This window comes from Eptesicus fuscus, chromosome 8 (genome assembly GCF_027574615.1).
Source record: "Eptesicus fuscus isolate TK198812 chromosome 8, DD_ASM_mEF_20220401, whole genome shotgun sequence".
In the NCBI taxonomy this organism is placed as follows: Eukaryota; Metazoa; Chordata; class Mammalia; order Chiroptera; family Vespertilionidae; genus Eptesicus; species Eptesicus fuscus.
In genome coordinates, this window is record NC_072480.1 from 74,927,789 (window position 1) to 74,950,224 (window position 22,436).

The following is a 22,436-nucleotide window of genomic DNA, read 5'->3' on the forward strand; positions in this document are numbered from 1 at the left end:
ATATTATCATCACCTCCCTTCTACATACACAAAAATTAAGGCCAAGAGGAGGTAACCTGTGCCAGATGACATAACTATTAAAAGGTGAAGCCACTGTGACCCCTGGGCAGTCTCACTTCAAAGCCACACTCCTAATCACCAGCCACATTGATTGCTGTGTTGTGCTGTGCTGTATTGCAGTTTACTTCAGCTTTCTCTCTCCCTCAGTAACTTTTTGAAGACTTCATTAGAAATAATTACTGCTTAACCATTAAAGGAGTTGGCTGCCGCCTGTCAGGATGCAGAGGACCAGTTAGACACTGCCCCAGCTGTGACCATTCAGGTCAGCAGCAGCAGCTGGTTTCCGTCTCTAGCTTCTGGAGCATTCCCAAATCCAGTCTCACTGTGCTGCCCAGGGCACACACAGCAGCTGGGGGTGTCTCAGTTCACAGGCCTGTGTTCCAGCAGGGCCCTCTTCAGAGGGCTGTGTCCGCTGGGAGCCCCTCTTCCGACCTGCTGTATTCTGATAACCCTAACACCTTTTCTCTGCTCCCATTTTACCTCTGTTTTAACTAGTATTTACATTCTTTTGCTTTTATAGTCCTCCAATAGCTATGTAAGCAATGTGCTATATTTGATTATCTTTGTCAATACCTACTGTGGTTTCTATTTTCTTGAATGGATCATCACTGATACAGTAGACATTACCAAAGCTTCTTTAGTAAAAAGAACCCTCTTAAGAATCCTATCTAATAAAAGAGTAATATGCAAATTGACCATCACTCCAATACACAAGATGGCCACCCCCATGTGGTCAAAGACGGCTGCCCCATGTGGACACAAGATGGCCAGCAGAGGAGGAAAGTTGGGGGTGACCAGGCCGGCAGAGGAGGGCAGTTGGGGGGGATCAGGCCTGCAAGGGAGGGCAGTTGGAGGGGACCAGTCCAGCAGGGGAGGGCAGTTAGGGGCAACCAGGCCAGAAGGGGAGGCAGTTGGGGGTGACCAGGCCTGCAGGGGAGGGCAGTTAGGGGCAATCAGGCTGGCAGGGGAGCAGTTAGGCATCAATCAGGCTGTCAGGGGAGTGGTTAGGGGGTGATCAGGCTGGCAGGCAGAAGCGGTTAGGGGCAATCAGGAAGGCAGGCAGGCGAGCAGTTGGGAGCCAGCAGTCTGGTAGGATCAGGCCTAAACGGGCAGTTGGACATCCCTCGAGGGGTCCCAGATTGGAGATGGTGCAGGCTGGGCTGAGGGACACACACCCCCATGCATGAATTTCGTGCACCGACCTCCAGTTATTTTCATAAGATTTTAAGTGGGTTAAGCATTTCCCAAAGTGAATGGCATCCCAAATGTTCTAGTAATAATGAACATACCTGACCTACAAGTCCAAATGAACGGTCTAGACTCCTCTGGTCCGTGTACTTTCTGATTTTATTGTGTAACCATCCCAGCTCAGCAAGTCTGGCTGTCGTATCCCTCAAAGATTTATTCAGGTTTGCCTAAAAAGTAAATATCAAGAGTTAAAAATTAACAATAAAATTTTATTTATTTTTCTCAACCATTTGTACTTTTAATATAATTCTTGGGCTTCGACATATTTAATTTAAAAATAACTAATATACCATCGTTAAAGTAAAAACAATGAGATTCTGAAAAACAAAAGCATCAAGTAACAGGCAGAGAAGTAAAACACCTCTGAGTAAATGTTAAGCTCGAGTAGCATCACCCCAAGGAGTGACTGGTCAGGGTCCCCTAGAATGGCAGGGACAGTCTGTGATATCAGTCACCTTGTGAAATAGCTGAGAGTCAAGAAGAACACACCATCAACAAGAAGGAGCTGTGGAAAAGGCAGATTCTAGAATGTGAAAGGAAAAGCAAGCCAAGGCACCTTATCTGGAAGCCAATATCCAGCAGCAAAGATGCCAAGCCATATTCTGTCCCTCAGGTACCTCTGACATCACCATCACGGGACACAGAAATCAGCTAAGTTGGGGGACTGCATCAGTGAAAACAAGGAAAGGAAGAAATGCAAGGGAAAGGATACAAAAGGATAGGAAAGACTGACAAAGGGCCTTGTAAAACTACACAAGTCACAAACTGCACAGGGAAATATAAATAAGAATTTAATAGTGCAACTTGATTGGTACATACAATTTTTTTTGTTGTTGTTGTTTTTTTTGTTGTTGTTTGTTTGTTTGTTTTGTTGTTAATTCTGACCCAAGGATATTTTTCCTTTGATTTTTAGGGAAAATGGAAGAGAGAGGGAAAGACAGAGAGAAAGGTCAATGTGAGAGAAACATATCAATTGGTTGCCTCCTGCACGTGCCCCAACAAGGACCTGGCGGGGGAGGAACCTGCAACCAAGGTATGTGCCCTTGACCGGAATCAAACCCAGGAACCTTTGGTCTAGGGGCCGATGCTCTATCCACTGATCCAATCCGGCTAGGGCAGTACACACAATTCTGTAAGTCCAGCCCTCATTACCCCAATAACACCTCATAAATTAATAGTTCCTATCTGGTCTTAATAACATTTATCTTTTTTTTTTTAATATTTTAGAATGGGTTTTAGTTACTGTACCTTTCCCTCTGCTTTGTAACAATTCTCAGTATTGTTCATCTTGATGATTTTGCCATCTATGCCCTGGAATACGTACAAAATGTCTCTGACAAGGGCTGCCTCAGTAACTTCCGAAGTACCTGTAAAATGGTTTTTATAAGAACACATTTACTGAAGAACACATTTTTAAGATGAAATTAATTTTATGACACAATTAGTTCCAGATTATATATTTGCATTCAGGACAAAAATTTAAAACTAAGTAAACAAGCTTAAAATGGAAAGAGAGCATGAAGTTATTAGAAACAAGAATTTTCTGAAAAAAATATGGAGATCACAGAAGTCCTCATACTTCAAAGAACAGCACAAATCCTCAAAGAGCAGCACAAATCAATCACAAAGGGATGAATAATTATTTCATAGATGGTGTTTGGAAAAACTGGCTTACTATACAGCAAGTGTACATTCCCAATACAGCAGAAAAGTTATTTATAATTTCCAGAAACCTTGGAACAAAAGCTAAGTCAGAATTTAGGTATTACTCAAAAGCAATGCCCTGATATCTACTATATCAGTGACAGGAGAAACTTAATCAGAGTAGACAGAGATCAGCACTCTCAGAACCCAGAAAGCACAGTCAGAAAAAGTTTGTATTTCAGTCGTGGGGAAAATATTCTATAAACATCAATTGCATCAATTTGCTAGTATTATTGCTCAACCCTTACCTATCATTATTGACCATATTTATCTACTTTTTCCATCAATTACTGAGAGAGAAGTTGAATTTTCCAACTGTAATTATGGATTTGTCTGTTTTCTTTGCAGTTCTTTCCGTTGTTCTTTGTGCATCTGAAGCTCTGTCAGTAGGTGAATATATACATTTAGGAGCATTATTTCTTCCCAAACAACTGATTCTTTTGCTGTTATGAAATGTCCTTCTGTCCTTTCTAACACTCCTGCCACTATCGACTTTAATAATACTAGTATAGCCACCCATCTTTCTCATGGTTAGTGTTTATAAGAGGTATTCTTTTCATCCCTTTACTTTTAATCTATTTGTGTCCCTATATTTAAAATCTCTTTTTTCTTTAAATATTTTGAACAAAGTATCTATCCCCATGAATTTAATGTATGCTTGACACCAATATGCTTGCATTTAAATGTACCTTAATTCAGGTATGTTTTTTATTTATCCCACTGTTTTCTTCCTTTGTACTTCTCCTGCTCTTTTGGATTAATCAAGTACATTTTTAAGTCCTTTTATCTCTTAGCTTTGTATAGAACACAGATTTGAAGGCACTGGTTAGGGATCAGGAGTCATAGCAAACAAAAAGAAAGAAACAGAGAAGGGCACTCTGACTCCGTCTAGGCACTAGCTTCTGTACTCAAGAGCACACACATGTCACAGAATAGCTAGAGGCTGGTAAGTGTAGCTACATGGGGACAGGCCAAGCTGTGTATGAATGTCCTCACAAGTCTAAAAGGCACAGCTCCCATCCTACACAAGGACAGAAAATAGCTAGAGGAATTTCAAAATCAGTAGATTATGAACCAACAATAAAACCCATTCTTCTATTTTTTAGGATAATAATGTTCCAAATATCGCTATTTGTAGTGTTCTCATGTAAGAAATTCAAACTTTCTTTGGAATCTAACAGAACTTTAAAAATCAATGAGGCATTCAATTAACTCACCAAATAAATCTTCAACTAGTTTCTTCAACATTCTAGGCACTATGCTAGTTACTTGCACAGTGAACAAGACAGAAATGCCCCTCCTTCATGGAACCTGGACTTGTGGTGGAAGATGGTCACTTTTACTAGGGGGCCTAATCCAGCCTGGATACACTTTCTCAGGGAGAAAATCAGAATAAAAAGAGAAGGGGGTTGTGACAAGAAAGGGAAGAGAGGTCCAGATGGAGAAAAAACACTAAGACAATGACGAAAAAGTGGATGGCGCAGGTGAATACAAGTAGGGTAACATGGGGTGACAAAACCAAACTTCCCAAGGCAACACAGACAATATTTATGATTCTGAATTTCATCATGAGAACAAAAACCACTCAAAAGTTATGATCAGTATTTTAAAACAAGTGAAGCATAAATTCTAAATGTTAAAAAAAAAAAGCTCCATAAAATATATCCTTACTCACCACCTGCATCCCAATCTCTCCTTGGCCTTGTCACATTGCGAGAAACAGTGTTGGGTATACCTTTTGAGGTAGTGGTTTGTAAAGAAGGCTGATTTCCAGTTAAAGCCCATGCTAGGCGCGACCCCAACTGCTGTCGAAAACAGTCTCCTACTCCTGGAGCTTGATGAGACTGTCTAAAAAAAGAAAAAAGCATTTTATATCTTCAAATACTAGGCTAGTCAATGAAGAGACAAAAACACTTCCAAAAATTGTTCTTATATAACTACAGTGAATTATATAATCTTATAAATCTGAGACAGGTGAATGACTTAACCATATCCAAACATAACAATAATGATCAGTCCAAAGTCTCCAAGCTCTTACTGCCACCTCCACACATATTTCCCACCATAAAAAACAAATCTATTTGACTTTTCTTTACAAACATACAACATACACTACTCATCTAAAACCACTTTGAAATGCATTACTAATGTTAACTTCAATATTTTTTTAAAATATATTTTTATTGATTTCAGAGAGGAAACGAGAGGGAGAGAGATAGAAACATCAATGATGAGAGAATCATTTATCGGCTACCTCCTGCACACCCCACACTGGAGACCCAGCCTGCAACCTGGGATGTGCCCTGACCAGGAATCGAACCATGACCTCCTGGTTCGTTCATAGGTCAATGTTCAACTACTGAGCCACACCGGCTGGGCTTAACTTCAATATTAACACCATTTCATTCACTCAACATTTATTGAGCACAGGAGTGAAAAAACATATACTATGTCTCACTTCCCTTACCTCACTTGTCTCCCAGCCTTCATGGTGCTCGATAGGAAAAGAAAAACCTAATTTATAATTAATTTTTTAAATGTACAAACAAAATCTAAGGAAAAAGCACATTCAAGGTCTAAAAGTTAATTTTTAATAATTGCGAGACTATGTCAAAGATGCTCTTTGAAAATCTAAGAATATGATAGCTGATTTCCAATGACATATGTTTTGAAAACTGTAACAAATTTATCACTTCCTGAGAGTAAAAATGCAAAAACAAAAATTTCAACAATGCCACTGCTTCTTCCAAGTGGCAGAGCTCTGATTTAATTACTGGTAAAATACTGGTGGGTCCATCTATAATCCACTGATGAAGTAAGAGAGGAAAGCAAAAACCAGAAACAGCTCTTACATTTTTCTATTTTCAATGGGGAAAATAACTACCAAAACTATGTCTTTGAATACAGTTCTAAATTTACGAGAAAAATTCTAAAAAACCACTTCAGTTCAAAGTTCTCTACAAAGTCGTTTTTCATATCATGACAATAATTATTTCAAATTTTAAGGTGAAAATGAGAAAGTGTCTACTCCTTTAGTCAGAATAAAAGTTTGAGATTAAACTTATAGAATGTATAATGCTGTCTTTCTAGAACTCTAGACTCCATTTATAATCCATTTGTATGGTACATTCTATTTTCTAATAACTTGAACATAATTTTATTAAGTCAACAATAATTTATAATTATATTATGCTCATGTGGAAAACATCATTTGATGGTGAATCCTTGGTCACTATTCTTCTGAGATTTTATAATAGTCTACTTCAATATGATTTTCAGGAATGAACCGTGCATTGAAATGTGTATGTAAAAATAAACAACCAAAGTTCTAAGTCCATTAATGCACTGGTATCTGCTGTATTCTCAACCATAAATTCTATATTTCTGCAAAATGTAATTAGATGTGACAGCAGGTTAAGCTGCAAAGTATTGTGTGTTCCGTAGTTTCTCATCTTAATTCACTTGTACTTTAAGATGCCATCATTCTTAGTTTGAAGATCTCGCATGTGAGGAGACAGCTTTATTTTAATTTACATTTATTCAAAATAATTCAATGAAGAGAATCGCATACATCAATTAAGGGGACAACATTCACTGAGAGATAAATATGAGAATGTAGCAATGTCAATCAGTTACTTCAAAGTGAAAGGCTCTGCACATCATGCTTGTGAACTAGGTCCTTTACTAATATGCATTTGCATTAATAGCTTGAGTTAGCCAAAAATCTGTAGTCAACTAAGATTAGAAATGGAAAGAATTCCCATCTGAAACTGAGTATTTAGGGAGAGTGAAATCCAAAGACCGAACATATCAGACACAGTGCCTACATTCCTGACACATACCAGTACAAGCTTCTAAAGGTAGTTTCAGTGACCACAAAATGCCTGATTAAAAGCCTGAGGACTTTCCTATTTCTACTATTTCAGGAATCAATCATGTAGAATTGATTTACCCTGGAACAGATTGTGGTGTAGGGGTCGGGCCATTTAGGGCATACATGCTTATACTGCTGATGCCGCTGCTTCCCATACTGCCAGAGCTCTGTGCTGACTGGGTGCTACGATCCTGGTAGTTCAATGGGAGAGTCTGAGGCCGGGCATAGTAGTAGGGAGTTGAGTGAGCATCTCTTGGTAATGCTTGGGCAAATAACGTGGCATAGCTAGAAACCTGAAAATAAATTAAAATGTATTAAGTATATGGAGATATAAAATTACAGAACACTTTTCCCAATTCAACAAAGATAATGTGTGTTTAGATTTTAGATCTATTCTGTAACTGAATTTTGCACTTATCAGACAATAAATTAGTTGTTATACGTTTGAAATATGCCAGAACTGATACAGTTTTAGAAGTTTTCTGAACAATAAAACTCCTATGTGATGTGAGAACTAAACACTTTATTCAGAATCCATGCAAACTAAAACTCTAATTACTCAAATTTTTTAAGTTTGGCAATCTTATATAATGAAAGAATGCACATTACTCAGAATAAGACTTTAGATATAAATATGACTCTTTCACCCACACTCTTCAACTTTTAAGCACTCGAATTTCTGTAGTAGAGCATTTTATTAAAAAACATACTGGCACATGGAGCAGCCAAATTGCTTTTTCAAACACTGCACAGGTCAAAAATTGAAAGTGTCTGACAACAAAGTTTTCACTGGTATAACTAATTAACGTCCATAGTGATATCTAAAAACACAAAAAAATTATAAAAGGTCACCTAACTCAAAAAATTACGCAGCTATGCTAATATTAATAACTTCACACAGTAAAAAATTTGAAAACTGCTAGTTTACGCTCTATTTAATTGAACATTGTTGTATTTGAATAACAATCTTGAAAAACATCTTAAGAAAACACAGAACAATGATTAAAATTATCCTTTAAAAAAAAGGGGGGGTGGGAATATCTTAGCCTTCCATGACTGCCCAAAAAACAAGACCGGCTTGTTTTACTCATACTATTGTCTTAAGTATAACAGCCCAATTTCTATAAAAATTTGGCATAACTGTCCCAACAAAAGATGGAAAGTGTCCTTTATAAAGGTATTGAGTTGGTAAAATATAGCTTCTCACCTTGTTTGGCTGCTTGCGTGGATCTTCACTAAGGCTTAGCAAGAGGTAGAGAATTGACCATTTATTTTTCAAAACTCCCTGTTTAGAAAGAAAACATTAAAAGGACAATGTTGTACTACGCCCCAGTTTTACCCTCATCTCTTCTAAATTATCCTTATTTCCAAAACAGAATTACATTTTAAAATTCACAAAGTAACATCAAATGTAAATGTTTATTTTCCAAGTACTGCAAATAACACTATCCATCAGAAGGCTAGAGATAATGTTCTCAAGAGGTAGTATCTTTGGAACCTTTAATCCCCTGAAAACTAACTCCAAAGTCCCTAATAAGAACATGTTTTTTAAATTACCCTATTCCTAAATAACAATATTTTCTCTTTGAAATAATTCTTATAATAACCAACTTTCCAAATATAGTAATTATAAGAAAAATGCCATCATAAAATTCGTGCTGCTCCTACCCCTACCAATGTCCCATTTAGGCCACAAAATAGAGTATTATAAAAAACTAGAAGCCTGGTACACGAAATTCGTGCACGGCGGGGGGTTGTCCCTCAGCCCAGACTGTACCCTCTCCAATCTGGGACTCCTGGAGGGATGTCCGACTGCCCGTTTAGGCCCGATCCTGGTGGACATCCTAAACGGGCAGTCGGACATCCCTCTCACAATCCAGGACTGCTGGCTCCCAACTGCTTGCCTGCCTGCCTTCCTGATTGCCCCTAACCGCTTCTGCCTGCCAGCCTGATCACTCCCTAACCACTCCGCTGCCAGCCTGTTTGCCCCCAACTTCCCTCCTCTGCCAGCCTGGTCACCCCTAACTGTCCTCTCCTGCAGGGTTGATCACCTCCAACTGCCCTCCCTTGCAAGCCTGGTCCCTCTCAACTGCCCTCCCTTGCAGGCCGGGTGCCTCCCAACTGCCCTCGCCTGCTGGCCATCTTGTAGTGGCCATCTTGTGTCCACATGGGGGCAGGATCTTTGACCACATGGGGGCAGCTATACTGTGTGTTGCAGTGATGATCAATCTGTATATTACTCTTTTATTAGATAAGATAGAGGCCTGGTGCACGGGTGGGGGCCAGCTGGTTTGCCCTGAAGGGTGTCCCGGATAAGGGTGGGATTCCCTTGGGGCATGGGGCAGCCTGAGCGAGGGGCCTGTGGTGGTTTGCAGGCCGGCCACACCCCCTGGCAACCCAAGCAGAGGCCCTGGTATCTGGAATTTATTTTTCTTCTACAATTGAAACTTTGTAGCCTGGAGCGGAGCCAAGCCTGGGGCTCCCTTCGAGGCTGGCAGCCATTTCTGTGGCAGTTAATTCACCCTCTACAATTGAAACTTTGTAGCCTTAAGCGGGTGGTGTGCGGAAAGCTTTGCTTCCCCTGTTGCCGCCGGCAACCCTGGCCTGCTCTCTCAAGCTCCATTCTGCCGCCATTTGTTTACCTTCTATAATTGAAACTTTGTAGCTTGAGTGGAGGCTTAGGCCTGCAACGGCTATGGAAAGCTTGGCTTGCTCTGTTACCTGGGAAACCTTGCTCTCTGTGGCTGTAGCCATCTTGGTTTGGGTTAATTTACATACTCGCCCTGATTGGCTGGTGGGCGTGGCTTGTCTGGTGGGTGTGGCTTATGTAGCGGAGTGATGGTTAATTTGCATATTACCATTTTATTAGAGAGGATTATTTTAGCCCTGGCTGGTGTGGCTCAGTTGGTTGAAGCGTCATCCTGTACATGGAAAAGATGCAGGCTCGATTCCCAGTCAGGGCATATTCCTAGATTGCAGATCCAGTCCCCATTTGGGATGCATATGGGAGGCAACCAATGGATGTTTCTCTCTCACATCAATGTTTTCTCTTTTTCTCTCTCTCCCCCTTCCGCTCTAAAATCAATAAACATATCCTCGAGTGAGGATTAAAAAAATAGTAAGTTGAAAAAAATTCTTTTAAAGAATTCAAAAGTGCAAGATATAAGTCTCGGCATCACACATAACCAAACTCAAGATCTTAGCTGTCAGGATAACTAACTCCTAGGTTTCTATGTAAGGTTATTCAACAGATTTCATTAATTTTCCATTACCTATCCCTCTGCCCTGATTCACAACCATTAACAGCAGCCCACCCTCAATACGTTTCATCCAAATTTCTAGAGCATTCTACTTTATTCATATACTCTTACCTTTTGTATGCACAGGCTAAAATATATCAATATATTTATTTACAAAACAAATTATGGGATGGTTGCTTACATTACACAAGTTCTTCATTATATAAAATGTTCTTTGAAAGTTACTCTAAAGAATAAGCTCATCCTGGGTATTTAAATTATTCCCTAATTTTAAAAATTGGTTTACACAGAACTTTGCAGAAACAACAAAGTATCCAGCTGGGACAGCACAGGAAGAAAGAAGCTCAGTTCTGACAGAGTCCTCGGTCCAGTGGTAAGCAGACAAATGGGCAAATTATTTCAATATGATAAATTTAATTTCAGACATAGGAGGATCATTCAAGTGCTCCAGGCTCAGGAAAGGAGTGCCAGAGGAAACGTGAGTCTCTTAGAAAGATGGGTGATGCAGCCCTAGCCAAAATGGCTCAGTGGATAGAGCAAATTGGCCTGCGGACTGAAGAGTCCCAGGTTCAATTCTGGTCAAGGGCACATGCCCGGTTTGCAGGCTTGATCCCAGTAGTAGGTGGCATGCAGAAGGGAGCCAATCAACAATTCTCTCTCCTCATTGATGTTTCTCTCTCTCCCTCTCCCTTCCTCTCTGAAATCAACAAAAATCCTATCTAATAAAAGAGTACTATGCAAATTGATCATCACTGCAACACACAATATAGCTGCCCCCATGTGGTCAAAGATCCTGCCCCCATGTGGACACAGGATGTCCACCACAAGATGGCCAGCAGGAGAGGGCAGTTGGGAGGCACCTGGCCTGCAAGGGAGGGCAGTTAAGAGGGACCAAGCCTGCAAGGGAGGGCAGTTGGAGGTGATCAACCCTGCAGGAGAGGGCAGTTAGGGGTGACCAGGCCGGCAGAGGAGGGAAGTTGGGGGCAAACAGGCTGGCAGCAGAGTGGTTAGGGGGTGATCAGGCTGGCAGGCAGAAGCGGTTAGGGGCAATCAGGAAGGTAGTCAGGCAAGCAGTTGGGAGCCAGCAGTCCTGGATTGTGAGAGGGATGTCCGACTGCCCCTTTAGGCCCGATCCCAGGGATCGGGCCTAAACGGGCAGTCGGACATCCCCTGAGGGGTCCCAGATTGGAGAGGGTACAGGCTGGGCTGAGGGACAACCCCCCTCCATGCACGAATTTCATGCACTGGGCCTCTAGTATATTTAATAAAAAAAGAAAGAAAAATGGGTGATGCAAAGGCATAAAAGGGGGATAGGCATGGCTTCTTCAAGGAACTGAAAGAAAGAAATTTTGCTGAAGCCAGACATGAGAATAGAAACTGAAAATTAATGAAGGATCAGATCAAAGGGTGCCTTGTATGCTGTAACAAGAAATTTGGATTTTTAAGGTGAAGACAATAGGCAGCCTTTGAAGGATTCCATGAAGGGGAATGGATCCACTTACTGACAATCCCACGGAGAATGGACTACAGGGGAGATAAAGCCAAGACAAAGAGGCCCTCCTTAGTAAATGGCAGTTATCTGGAGGGGAAATGACCAGAGGATGAGCTGGGATTCTCTGACTATCTGCTAAGGTAACTGTGACAAACCCTATAAGCTGAGCCTCTGGGGCTTAAATGACTCCTTTGGGGCACAGGACCAAGGGGCCAAACCTTGTCTGTTTATCTCCAAAGAGCTGCTCTCTACCAATCCCGTTTCCTTTAAGAGTTAGAGGGCAGTTAGTCATCAGCAGCTGTCATTTAAAGGAGGCCTGCTGGGACAAGTCCTTACAGACATCATATCCCATAATCATTACAACCACACTGAGACACAGCTTTATTCTCTTCTTTCCATAAATAAATGAAGCGGAGGTATAGGTTAAACAACTTAACCACAAAGCTTTAGGTCAGGATTTAAACCCAGGTCTGCCTGACTCCATAGGAACAGATAAGAGGCATACTAAGAGAAACAATCAATAAAACTTGGGAACAGATCAAATTTGGGGAGAGCGGTAGAGTCAAAATAACATCCAGATTTCTAGTCTTCGACAATCGATGAATGGTATTATCATTCATCAACAGGGAGAACATGGAAAGAGAAGCAGGTTTGATGTGGGTGGATGTGCATGGACTCCTAGAGGTATGAAGTCTTTAAAGTATGATCCTCTCAGTTCCCGGATGCCGTTGCAAACCCCTGTGAGTGTTTCCTAAGGAGTGCCTACATAAAAATGCCCAGTAGGCATCAAGAACACGGCAGACATTCTACCTGTGTTAGATCCTCAGCTGTTTCAAAAAAACAAAGATATGGAGAGTGGAGAAAGTACCAAAAACAAAAAACAAAAAAAATACTGTGCACATAAAAATTAGTAAGCAACATATTTAAAGGTGGTGTCAACTTTTTTTTAACATAGAAGAATAGGTAATTCAACAGTCAGGATCAGTCTGCTGCAGAGCGTTTGATAGAGGGACTGCACACTGAGATGCAACCGCACAGGGACAGGGAAACAAGAGGTGGTGAAGGAGGTAAGAACTACTACCAGCAAAGTAAATATTATCAAAGATGAAAAAGCATAATTAAAACAGTGAATCTAGGTAAATCAAGTTGAATTAAGGAATCAAAGTGGTCAGCAAAAAAAATTAAACTTATTTTTACAAATAAACAAAAAGACCTGAAAAATAATGAGTTAATTACAAGCAGCCTTAGGTGCAATTCAGTGATTTTTACTGCTGTAATATTTGTTAAGCAAAGTATTAAACTTCTCTGGATTTAACTTTCTTCTCCATAAAAGAGTAGAGACAGCTAGATGAACTAGGATCACAAAAATCTCACCCTATTATTCAATTAATTTATTGGTGTATAGGCTGGCAGTCTTTTATAAAAATAGCAGGTTAGAAAAACCACTGTGTGCAAGTATCAACATCCAATCACAAAATGTTCAAAATCAATTTTTAAATTATTCACTGTACCAGTACAAATTAGGATCTGATAAACAATGTAGTTTATCAACAAGATAAGCTTTTGCTGCTATACCAATGTGCTTCCTCCCAGTAACAGATTTAAGGTTTCTGTAAAACATACTTATTGTGTATGTAAGTCTGATTACTTTCCCAATGTAGCTTTTTTTCATCTCTATAAGCAATGTATCACTAAATCCAGCTAAAACTTACTTCTAACATTAAAAATCTCTTAAAAAGCAAACTCCATCCACAATTAAAAGCCATCACTCAATACAGAAAAGTTTAATGATATCACAGAAAAATGTTCAGATGTTTGCAGATCACTCTCACAGCCTCATGGCTTTCAGAATACTTGTGAATACCTGTGAATGAAGTTTTCGGTGGAGTTCTGAAAACAGTGCAGCATCTGCTTCTCTTCTTTGTCGAATAACTGTAAAGTTAGAAAAGAAAATAAGCATATTAATCACATACAGCAAAATTCATTTTTATGATACTACTTCACCTTTAGTAAAAGACAACTCGAGTATGAAAAGAATCCTGAACTTAAGAATCAAAAAAACTAGACAATGAGTGACATTTCAGCTCTGTGAATTTGGTCAATTCATATAATCTCTCTGACATTTGGAAAATATGGACAACTTTAGACTGGAATTAAATAGTTTATGTAAAAATTAGCTCAAGTAAAGAAATGATGAGATCTTTTAGTTTCTATCTACAAATATTAACAAACAGTACAATGTAGTTTTTCTTACCATCAGTTTAACTACCATAGTTAATAATTGCTATCTGGAGGGAGGGATGTGAAGTGAAAATATCTTTGGAACCCTAAATTCAAAGGGTAGTAACAAAAAAATATACTGTTCATAATAGTCTGACTTAAAACTATACATTCAAAGCATTTTTGTTAACACATACGGCAAAATAGCCAATTAGTATTTCAAAATAAAAATCAAAACAGCTTACTAGCTAATTTTCACCCACTAATTATTCTATTAATAAGCGTTTCAGATGCTTGCCACTACACTTACAAATTTTCTAAAGCGCCGATTACAAATGAGAAGTCCGTGCTCTACTCTGTTCCATGAAGAAGACTACACAAAGGATTTGGATCCCTGAGGGAGGAGACCCCACTCACCCACGTCTATAATACTGCATGCACCATCTACGCACAAGTGCCTCTCTAAGAAACTGTTACACCCACGAGAAAAGGCACCATTTTTTAAAGCTAGCTTAGAGCTTCTCCAAGTAACCTTTGTGCTTATTTATTCCAACTTAGTAGGACTGCTTTCTTAAAATTTCATCAGCTAAACTCACTGAGCTTTGAATGTTCAAATTCATTTTTAGAAAGACAATGACTGACTTTACATTCAATACTCTCTCATATTTATTAGCTAGGAAATGGTGCTGGTATCATGTACTGGTTATATGAATCACATACCAGAGGTTACATCATCTGCACTTTCAAGTCTTCCTATGCCAAAAGGTAAAACTATCTTTAAAATGTATTCCTACAAAATGCATTTAACAAAACTAATGCAATTAAAATTTAATATACTTTACTATCTTTTAAAGCTTACATAAAAAATACTCCAAGTAAACACTACCATGAAATTAAATAAGTAATGTTCTTTCTATAGAATGAGACTGACACTAATGCCTGATATAAAATCAGTCACAGGACAACAAAACCAATACAAATAAAAATGAACACAGAATATTTACCAAAAAAAGAAAAGTTCCATCTAATAGATTGCTAAACATAGCAAAACACACCTTGAGTTAGAATGTACTCCACTCACCAATGTGAAAAATTAAGAAACTAATAGGTGTTAAATTTTATCACACATGATGAGTTTTGCAATTTGTTTCAATATAAAACATACTAGAGGCCCGGTGCATGAAATTCGTGCACTGGGGGGGGGGGGTGCGTCCCTCAGCTGGGCCTGCGCCCTCTCACAGTCCAGGACCCCTCAGGGGATGCTCGCTCCTTACCGCCCGCCTGCTTGCTGCTCCTATCCGCTCAGCTCACTCATCAGCCGTGAGCCTGGCTTCAGGCTGAACAGCGCTCCCCCAAGGGAGCGCACTGAGCACCAGGGGGCAGCTCTTGCGTTGAGCATCTACCCTCTGGTGGTCAGTACCCATCATAGCAACCAGTTGTTCTGGTCGCTTAGGCTTTTATTATATAGACTAGAGGCCTGGTGCATGAAATTTGTGCACGGGGCGGGGGCGTGTCCCTCAGCCCAGCCTGCACCCTCTCCAATCCAGGACATCCCTCTCACAATCTGGGAACCTCTGGTTCCTAACTGCTTGCCTGCCTGCCTGATCGCCCCTGTCTCAGCTTGCCGGCCTGATCGCCCCCTAACTGGTCCCCTGCCGGCCTGGTCCCCACCTAACTGCCCCCCTGCTGGCCTGGTCCCCCCACAAACTACCTGCCTGCTGGCCCTGTCACCCCCTACCTGCCCCCTGCCAGACTGGTCGCCCGCTAACTGTCCAGAAGGAAGTCGGACATCCAGAAGATGTCCGGTTGACCCGGTCTAATTAGCATATTACCCATTTATTAGTATAGATTAGCATTTCATACTTCAAGTGAGCCACATAAAATGGAAAATTTAACTTTTTTATATTATTCCAGAGAACAGCACTACCATAACTCAACTAATCTATCAAAAACTAACCAAATTTCAGCCTGACTGGTGTAGCCCAGTGGTTGAGTGTTGACCCATGCACCCAGAGTTCACCAGTTTGATTCCCAGTCAAAGCACTTGCCCGGGTTTCAGGCTCCATCCCCAGAGCAGGGGTTGTGCAGGAGGCAGCCAATCGATGTTTCTCTCTCAACAATGTTTCTAACTCTCTGTCCCTTTCCCTTCCTCTTTCTCTAAAATCAATAAAAACATATATTTTTTAAAAACTAATCAAATTTCAAAAACATTAAACTATAAAAACTATGTGTAAGAATTATTGAAAAATGATAAATCAATGATGACCATTACACTACAGGGCCATCAATAACACTCTATGAACTATAGCTGGGCTACATCAGTGCTGGGGACTCTGGGAGGATAATGGCAGGGGTACCTAACAGAAGCTGTGGAAACCTGGTGGGAATTGGCAGAGAGGCAAACTGTGTCAATATACAGCAAGTCTTATTTCAAAAACACAGAAGATACACAGGAAAAAGATTGTACATGGTTAGTGTTTTCTTCTTAAAAAAAGGAAATTCCAACACTTCCTTGCCATATTCACTGCAACAATGTAGCTGCCAGTTCTCTAACTCTGAATTTCAAACTTTTTTTTAGCTACTACACTTATGTGTAGCATGCTCACCAGGAGACCTGGAATGTAAATTTGTAAAGGGATTGGTCTGTTAATATAGTATCCAATAAATAGATGGAGTTCTCACTAATAATCTAAAATACAAAATAACCTGCCCTAACTGGTTTGGCTCAGTGGATAGAGCGTCGGCCTGTAAACTGAAGGGTCCCGGGTTTGATTCCGGTCAAGGGCATATACCTTGGTTGCGGGCACATCCCCAGTAGAGGGTGTGCAGGAAGCAGCTGACTGATGTTTCTCTCTCATCGATGTTTCTAACTCTCTATCCCTCTCCCTTCCTCTCTGTAAAGGCACTATCTATTTATCCATATGTTTTATTAATAAATTATTTATTAATTTTCAAAAAATAAATAAAGTAAAATAAAATATAAAATAACCTAAAATGTAAAAATAATCTAGAATGTAATAATCATCAGGGTTTAAGAAAAGAATACAGTGTTATTATATATAAGCTTTATAATAAGAAAGGAAAATAAGTTCTTATAAGTTAATAGCAGGATAAATACTGCATTTTTACCCCTCTACCTTAAATAAGACATACACACTAAGTGACTCACATTAGCAGAATCATCATTTCAGACTTGCATTGCTCATCAACCTCTAAACATGGCCAGATCCAGTTACTCACATGCCCCAGCCTCAACTCTACCACCTGCTACCTCACTATCCAGCTCAGTTACACAGTTCTGAAAAAGGACATCCACACAGATCACTGGCCAAATACAGTTAATAATGCAACAGCTAAGGTGGGAAACTGTGCCAAGAACAGATCTCCTAGAAGATGTCATTACCTGTTTGCCAGCACACTTAGAAATAAGGCCAAAGCCCTTTTCATTTGGGCAGTTTAAGAGCAAGGCCCCAGTAGGAAAACCACTGACTTTCAAGGTAGCTGCTTTTCAAGCGAATGGAGCTTGACTCAGACTGCCCAGAAAACTGAGGAGTGGGGAACTGGCTACCAGAGAAAAACAACTCTCCAGCCCCGACAAGAGCAATTTTCAATAATGGGTCCCAATGCTCAAAGCCTCCCTCCTTTAGATACTCCATGGTACAGAGAGAGAGCAGAGCCCCACCTTACAAAGAATGCATTAGTAACCAACTGCTAATAAGTGGAAAGCTTTTTTCTCTAAGGTAACAACGTTCAAGAAAGCTTTCAGTATCACCTCAGAATTAAAAAGTTCACATAATAAATTCTAAAGTACTATAAGTTTGAATGTTGACAATTAATAGAAGCAATATTTGACTCACTAAAAGCTGTTTATTGCCAAGATACTGTTCTATGTTATCTGGTCAAAAGGTGCATTACATTAAATACTGCAAATCACAAGATAGCAGGAAGTTATATTAAATCCTTTTATCTCCTCACACTCTTAAACCAAATTATGTTGTTATAATAGTATTTAAACAATCCTCTTGCACTATGTTCTAACAAAAGACAGAATTGAGTTGTCTTTATTTTTAACATACACACACACACACACACACACACATATATATATATATATACACACACACACACACACACACACACACACACACATACATAGAAACATATGGATAAATAGATATGGATAAATAGATAATAGTGCCTTAGGAACTACATACAGGGTGGGGCAAAGTAGGTTATCAGTTGTGAGTTTACTATTGTATTATTTTTTATTAATGTATTATTTTCCATACCAACAACTGTAAACCCACTTTTGCCCCACCGTGTGTGTGTGTGTATGTATGTGTGTGTGTGTGTGTGTGTGTGTGTGTGTTAAGGTTTGACAAGTTCACGAATCCAACACATGAAACATTTAGGAAGAATACGTACGTTCTTTCTTTATTTTTTCAGCAACTAGAAATTCATCTCTTTCAACAGTTGGGGCAAAGTTGCTGCCAATAACTCGCACAGCATACTGGAACTGTTGAGCTACATCAGCTGAAAGGTAAATAAAAGAATGCAAATTATTGCCAATCACCTTTTTTGTCTTGAAGGTTTTTTTTTAATTTTTAAAGATTTATCTTTGTTGTTGGAAGTATTACAGATGTATCCTTTTTTCCCCCCATTGATCCCCTCCACCCCACTCCCTACCCCTCTCCTGGTCTTCACTGCACTACTGTCTGTCCATGGTTATGCATAATGCATATAAATTCTTTGGTTAATCTTCCCACCCGCTTCCCTCAGAAATTCTTTGGTCTGTTGCATGCCAATCACTTTGATCACCTGAAGCTTCCAGTTCAATACAGTGGACTGGGCACATGTACTTACCTTCCACCTTCCCAAGATTTTAAAATGAGAGGGTGGAAAAGCTTTTAAAAAATCAAAACAAAATGAATAAATAAACTAAATAACAGTTCTATAAAATAAGAAAGGGAGACAGCAGCAGGCCAGATAATCTGAAATAATTCTAAGAGATAGAAAACGAATTGGACTGATAATCATTTTTTTTAAAGGAACAGGAAAAGTCACAATATGCGCCCCTACCAGGGACTGAACCCAAAACCTAGGTATGTGCCCTAATCCACGAATTGAACCAGCAACCTTTCACGTGCACAGAACAATGCTCCAACCGAGAGACACAAGCCAGGGCTAAAGTTTGTTTGTGTTATTTAAGTCTTAAATCAATAAGGGCAAAGAAAACAAGGCAGAAACAACACAAAAGAGAAGTCAACAAAATGTGAGAAGCTGGAAAGCAAATGGGTTGGTGGGAACTGATTCAGGAGGACAGTGAGACCTGAAGCTCCATGCCTGCTGGGGTAAGGGGGTTAGGGGAGACAAAGGCCAAGAAACAAAGTAGCCCAGGGAGGCTCCAGAAAGGGAACTCAGTACCTCAGAAGATGTAGATGAAGTAGGGTAGAAGGAGGACTGGCTGAAAGTCTGGATAGAAAACTGACTCCTGATCCTCTACCCCATTCCATACAACCAGACAACTGCTGATTGCCCTACCCAAGCAAACCAAACAGGGTCTGGATGGAACACCAAGAGAGCAAAGAATATGAAGTAAAAGTAGAGGACTAAACATTAAGGATCCAGCCCCCTCCCCACCCCACCTCCACATTGGGAGTGAAAATTCCTACACCCAGCTCCACCTTCCCACTAAACCGCCCTGCAGTGTGCTGCCAAATCCTACACCAAACAAAAACCAGTAACAAAACTAAAACCCCAGCCCACAGACTCCACTGTGAGAAGTGGGTTCTTGGTAGTCAGAAAAATAAGTGATGGGAGAGTGAGCCAGCATATAGACTTCAAAAACAACAACAACAACACCCAACTATATCTAAGTTACAGAAAACTCCATCCATCAACAAAGGTCAAGGTCATTCTCTTCATATGCACATGGAACACTCCTCAAGGCAAACTACATTTGGGGGGGGGGGGGTGTCACAAAATAAGCCGTATTAAATGTAAAATAACTGAAATTATCCAAAATATGTTCTCTATCAATATTAGAATTAACTTAAAAATCTGTAACAGAATGTTATCTAAAAAATCCTCAAATATTTGGAAGTCAATTAATCCACTACTACTTAATACATTGGCCACAGAAAGTCTCAAGGGAAATTGGAATATATTATGAAGTGAATGAAAATACAACACATTAAAATGTGTGGGATACAGCTAAAACAGTGTTTAGAGGAAACTTTATAATATACAATGCTTTTATTAAAATGGAAGATGGGTCTCAAATCAATAATATAAGCTTATACAATAAAGTCTAGAAAAAGAAAAGCAAATTAAATTTAAAGTAAGCATCAGGAAATAATAAAAATAAGAGCAAAAAAATCAATAAAATTTAAAACAAAAATATGAAAAAAATCAGTGAAACAAAAATAATTAATAGAATTGAGAAACATAAATTGGTAACCAAGAAAAATAAGAAAAGAAACAAACTTAGGAATGAAAGAGGGATATTACCACTGATACCACATAAATTTTAAAAATAAAGGCTAAAAAATTTTTGTAGATCCTAGCCCCTCATGGAGGTGTATAAAACATTAACACCCCCTCCTTAATTATTGGCTGCACAGTAGCTTCCTTCCCAAGAGTATAAAAAGGGGAGTGTTGCGCAGTAGAGTAACCTGAAAAATACCACCTCAACCAAGTGATCAAGATCCATGGCAATGAGCCGCCTTGATATTGTGTACTCCAGATACAATACAATGAGAAGGGCACTTTACCTCTGGGATCTTCCTCCCAAACACACATAAACCCAGTCTAATCACGAGAAAAACATCAGACAAATCCCAATTGAGACATTATACAAAATACTTGACTTTCAATCTTCAAAACTGTCAAGGTCATCAAAAACAATTGTTAATGTCTGAGAAATTGTCAGAGCCACAGCAGCCCAATCCTATCTAATAATAGAGAAATATGCAAATTGACCATACCTCTGACACACCCACAAGCCACACCCACCATCCAATCAGAGCGAGCATGCAAATTAACCCAAACCAAGATGGCTATAGCCACAGAGAGCAAGGTTTCCTAGGTAACAGAGGAAGCCAAGCTTTCCGCCTGCCCTTGCCAGGCCTAAGCCTCCACTCAAGCTACAAAGTTTCAATTATAGAAGGTAAACAAATTCAAACAAATGGCGGCAGAATGGAGCTTGAGAGAGCAGGCCAGGGTTGCCGCCGGCAACAGGGGAAACAAAGCTTTCCCCACACCCTGGCCGGGCCCACCCGCTTAAGGCAACAAAGTTTCAACTATAACCCCAACACAAATGGCTGCCTGCCTTGGAGGGAGCCCCAGGCTTGACTCCGCTCCAGGCTACAAAGTTTCAATTGTAGAAGGAAAATAAATTCCAGATACCAGGGCCTCGCTTGGGTTGCCAGGGGGTGTGGCCGGCCTGCAAACCACCACAGGCCCCTCCCTCTGGCCGCCCCACACCCCAAAGGAACCCCCACCTGATCCGGGACGCCCTTCAGGGCAAACCAGCTGGCCCCCACCCCTGTACCAGGCCTCTATCCTATCTAATAAAAGAGTAATGTGCAGTTTGATCATCACTGCAACACACAATATAGCTGCCCCATGTGGTCAAAGATCCTGCCCCCATGTGGACACAAGATGGCCACCACAAGATGGCCAACAGGAGAGGGCAGTTGGGAGGCACCCGGCCTGCAAGGGAGGGCAGTTGAGAGGGACCAAGCCTGCAAGGTTGGGCAGTTGGAGTGATCAACCCTGCAGGAGAGGGCAGTTAGGGGTGACCAGGCTGGCAGAGGAGGGAAGTTGGGGGCAAACAGGCTAGCAGCAGAGTGGTTAGGGGTTGATAGGCTGGCAGGCAGAAGCAGTTAGGGGCTATCAGGAAGGCAGGCAGGCAAGCAGTTGGGAGCCAGCAGTCCTGGATTGTGAGAGGGATGTCCGACTGCCCGTTTAGTCCAGATATAACTGCAAAGCAGTAAGAATCAGATTAACATCAGACTTCTCATCAATAATGAAGGAATACCTTCAGAGTGGACAGAGGAAGACAACGTCAAACCAAAATTTATATATCTGATTGATAGTTCAAGAGCATGTGGATTAGGGAGAAAAAGAAAATAAAGACATTTCACACTCTTAAACAATTATTCATATCAGTAAATACTCTTGACTTTACTTCTAAAAGTATATCCCAAATATGATCATTCCATAGCTACTATCCAACTGCAGTAAGTCTCCTAAGTAGCTGATTCTACATTTACCCCCCTCTTAGAGTAAATTATCCACATAACAGTCAGAGTGATCTTTTTAAGACAGTCAATACTATCATACTTCTACTCAAACCCTCCCTTCACACTTACAATACAATCCAAACTCCTGAGGACAGCCTACATCAAACATGTCAAACTCAAAGGCTAACACAGGCCAAATAAACAAGGTTTACATTCATGTGGGCCACAAAAAAGCAAAAGCTTCAATTTTCATAGAAACGTAGGTTTATTTTGATAGAGACATGCTGAATACAAAGGGCTGAAATAAATAAGTAATCATTAACATAAAATAA

The 22,436-nt window shown here is 40.2% G+C and overlaps 1 protein-coding gene across 2 annotated transcripts in view; it reads right to left on the minus strand.

Annotated features, from left to right (window-relative positions):
• The window catches only part of TUBGCP3 (tubulin gamma complex associated protein 3), an 86,487-nt gene that overhangs the window by 56,885 nt on the left and 7,166 nt on the right, over positions 1–22,436 (minus strand). Inside the window, exons 2-8 of one of the 2 annotated variants that reach the window (XM_028148815.2) lie at positions 18,284–18,391; positions 13,503–13,570; positions 8,094–8,171; positions 7,010–7,179; positions 4,688–4,860; positions 2,557–2,675; positions 1,350–1,475 (exon numbers count right to left, since the gene is read on the minus strand). In XM_028148815.2, coding sequence (XP_028004616.1) covers positions 1,350–1,475; positions 2,557–2,675; positions 4,688–4,860; positions 7,010–7,179; positions 8,094–8,171; positions 13,503–13,570; positions 18,284–18,391 — 842 coding nt within the window. Of the gene's footprint in view, positions 1–1,349; positions 1,476–2,556; positions 2,676–4,687; positions 4,861–6,964; positions 7,180–8,093; positions 8,172–13,502; positions 13,571–18,283; positions 18,392–22,436 lie in introns of both variants that reach the window. The other variant, XM_008143924.3, reaches the window with a different exon arrangement.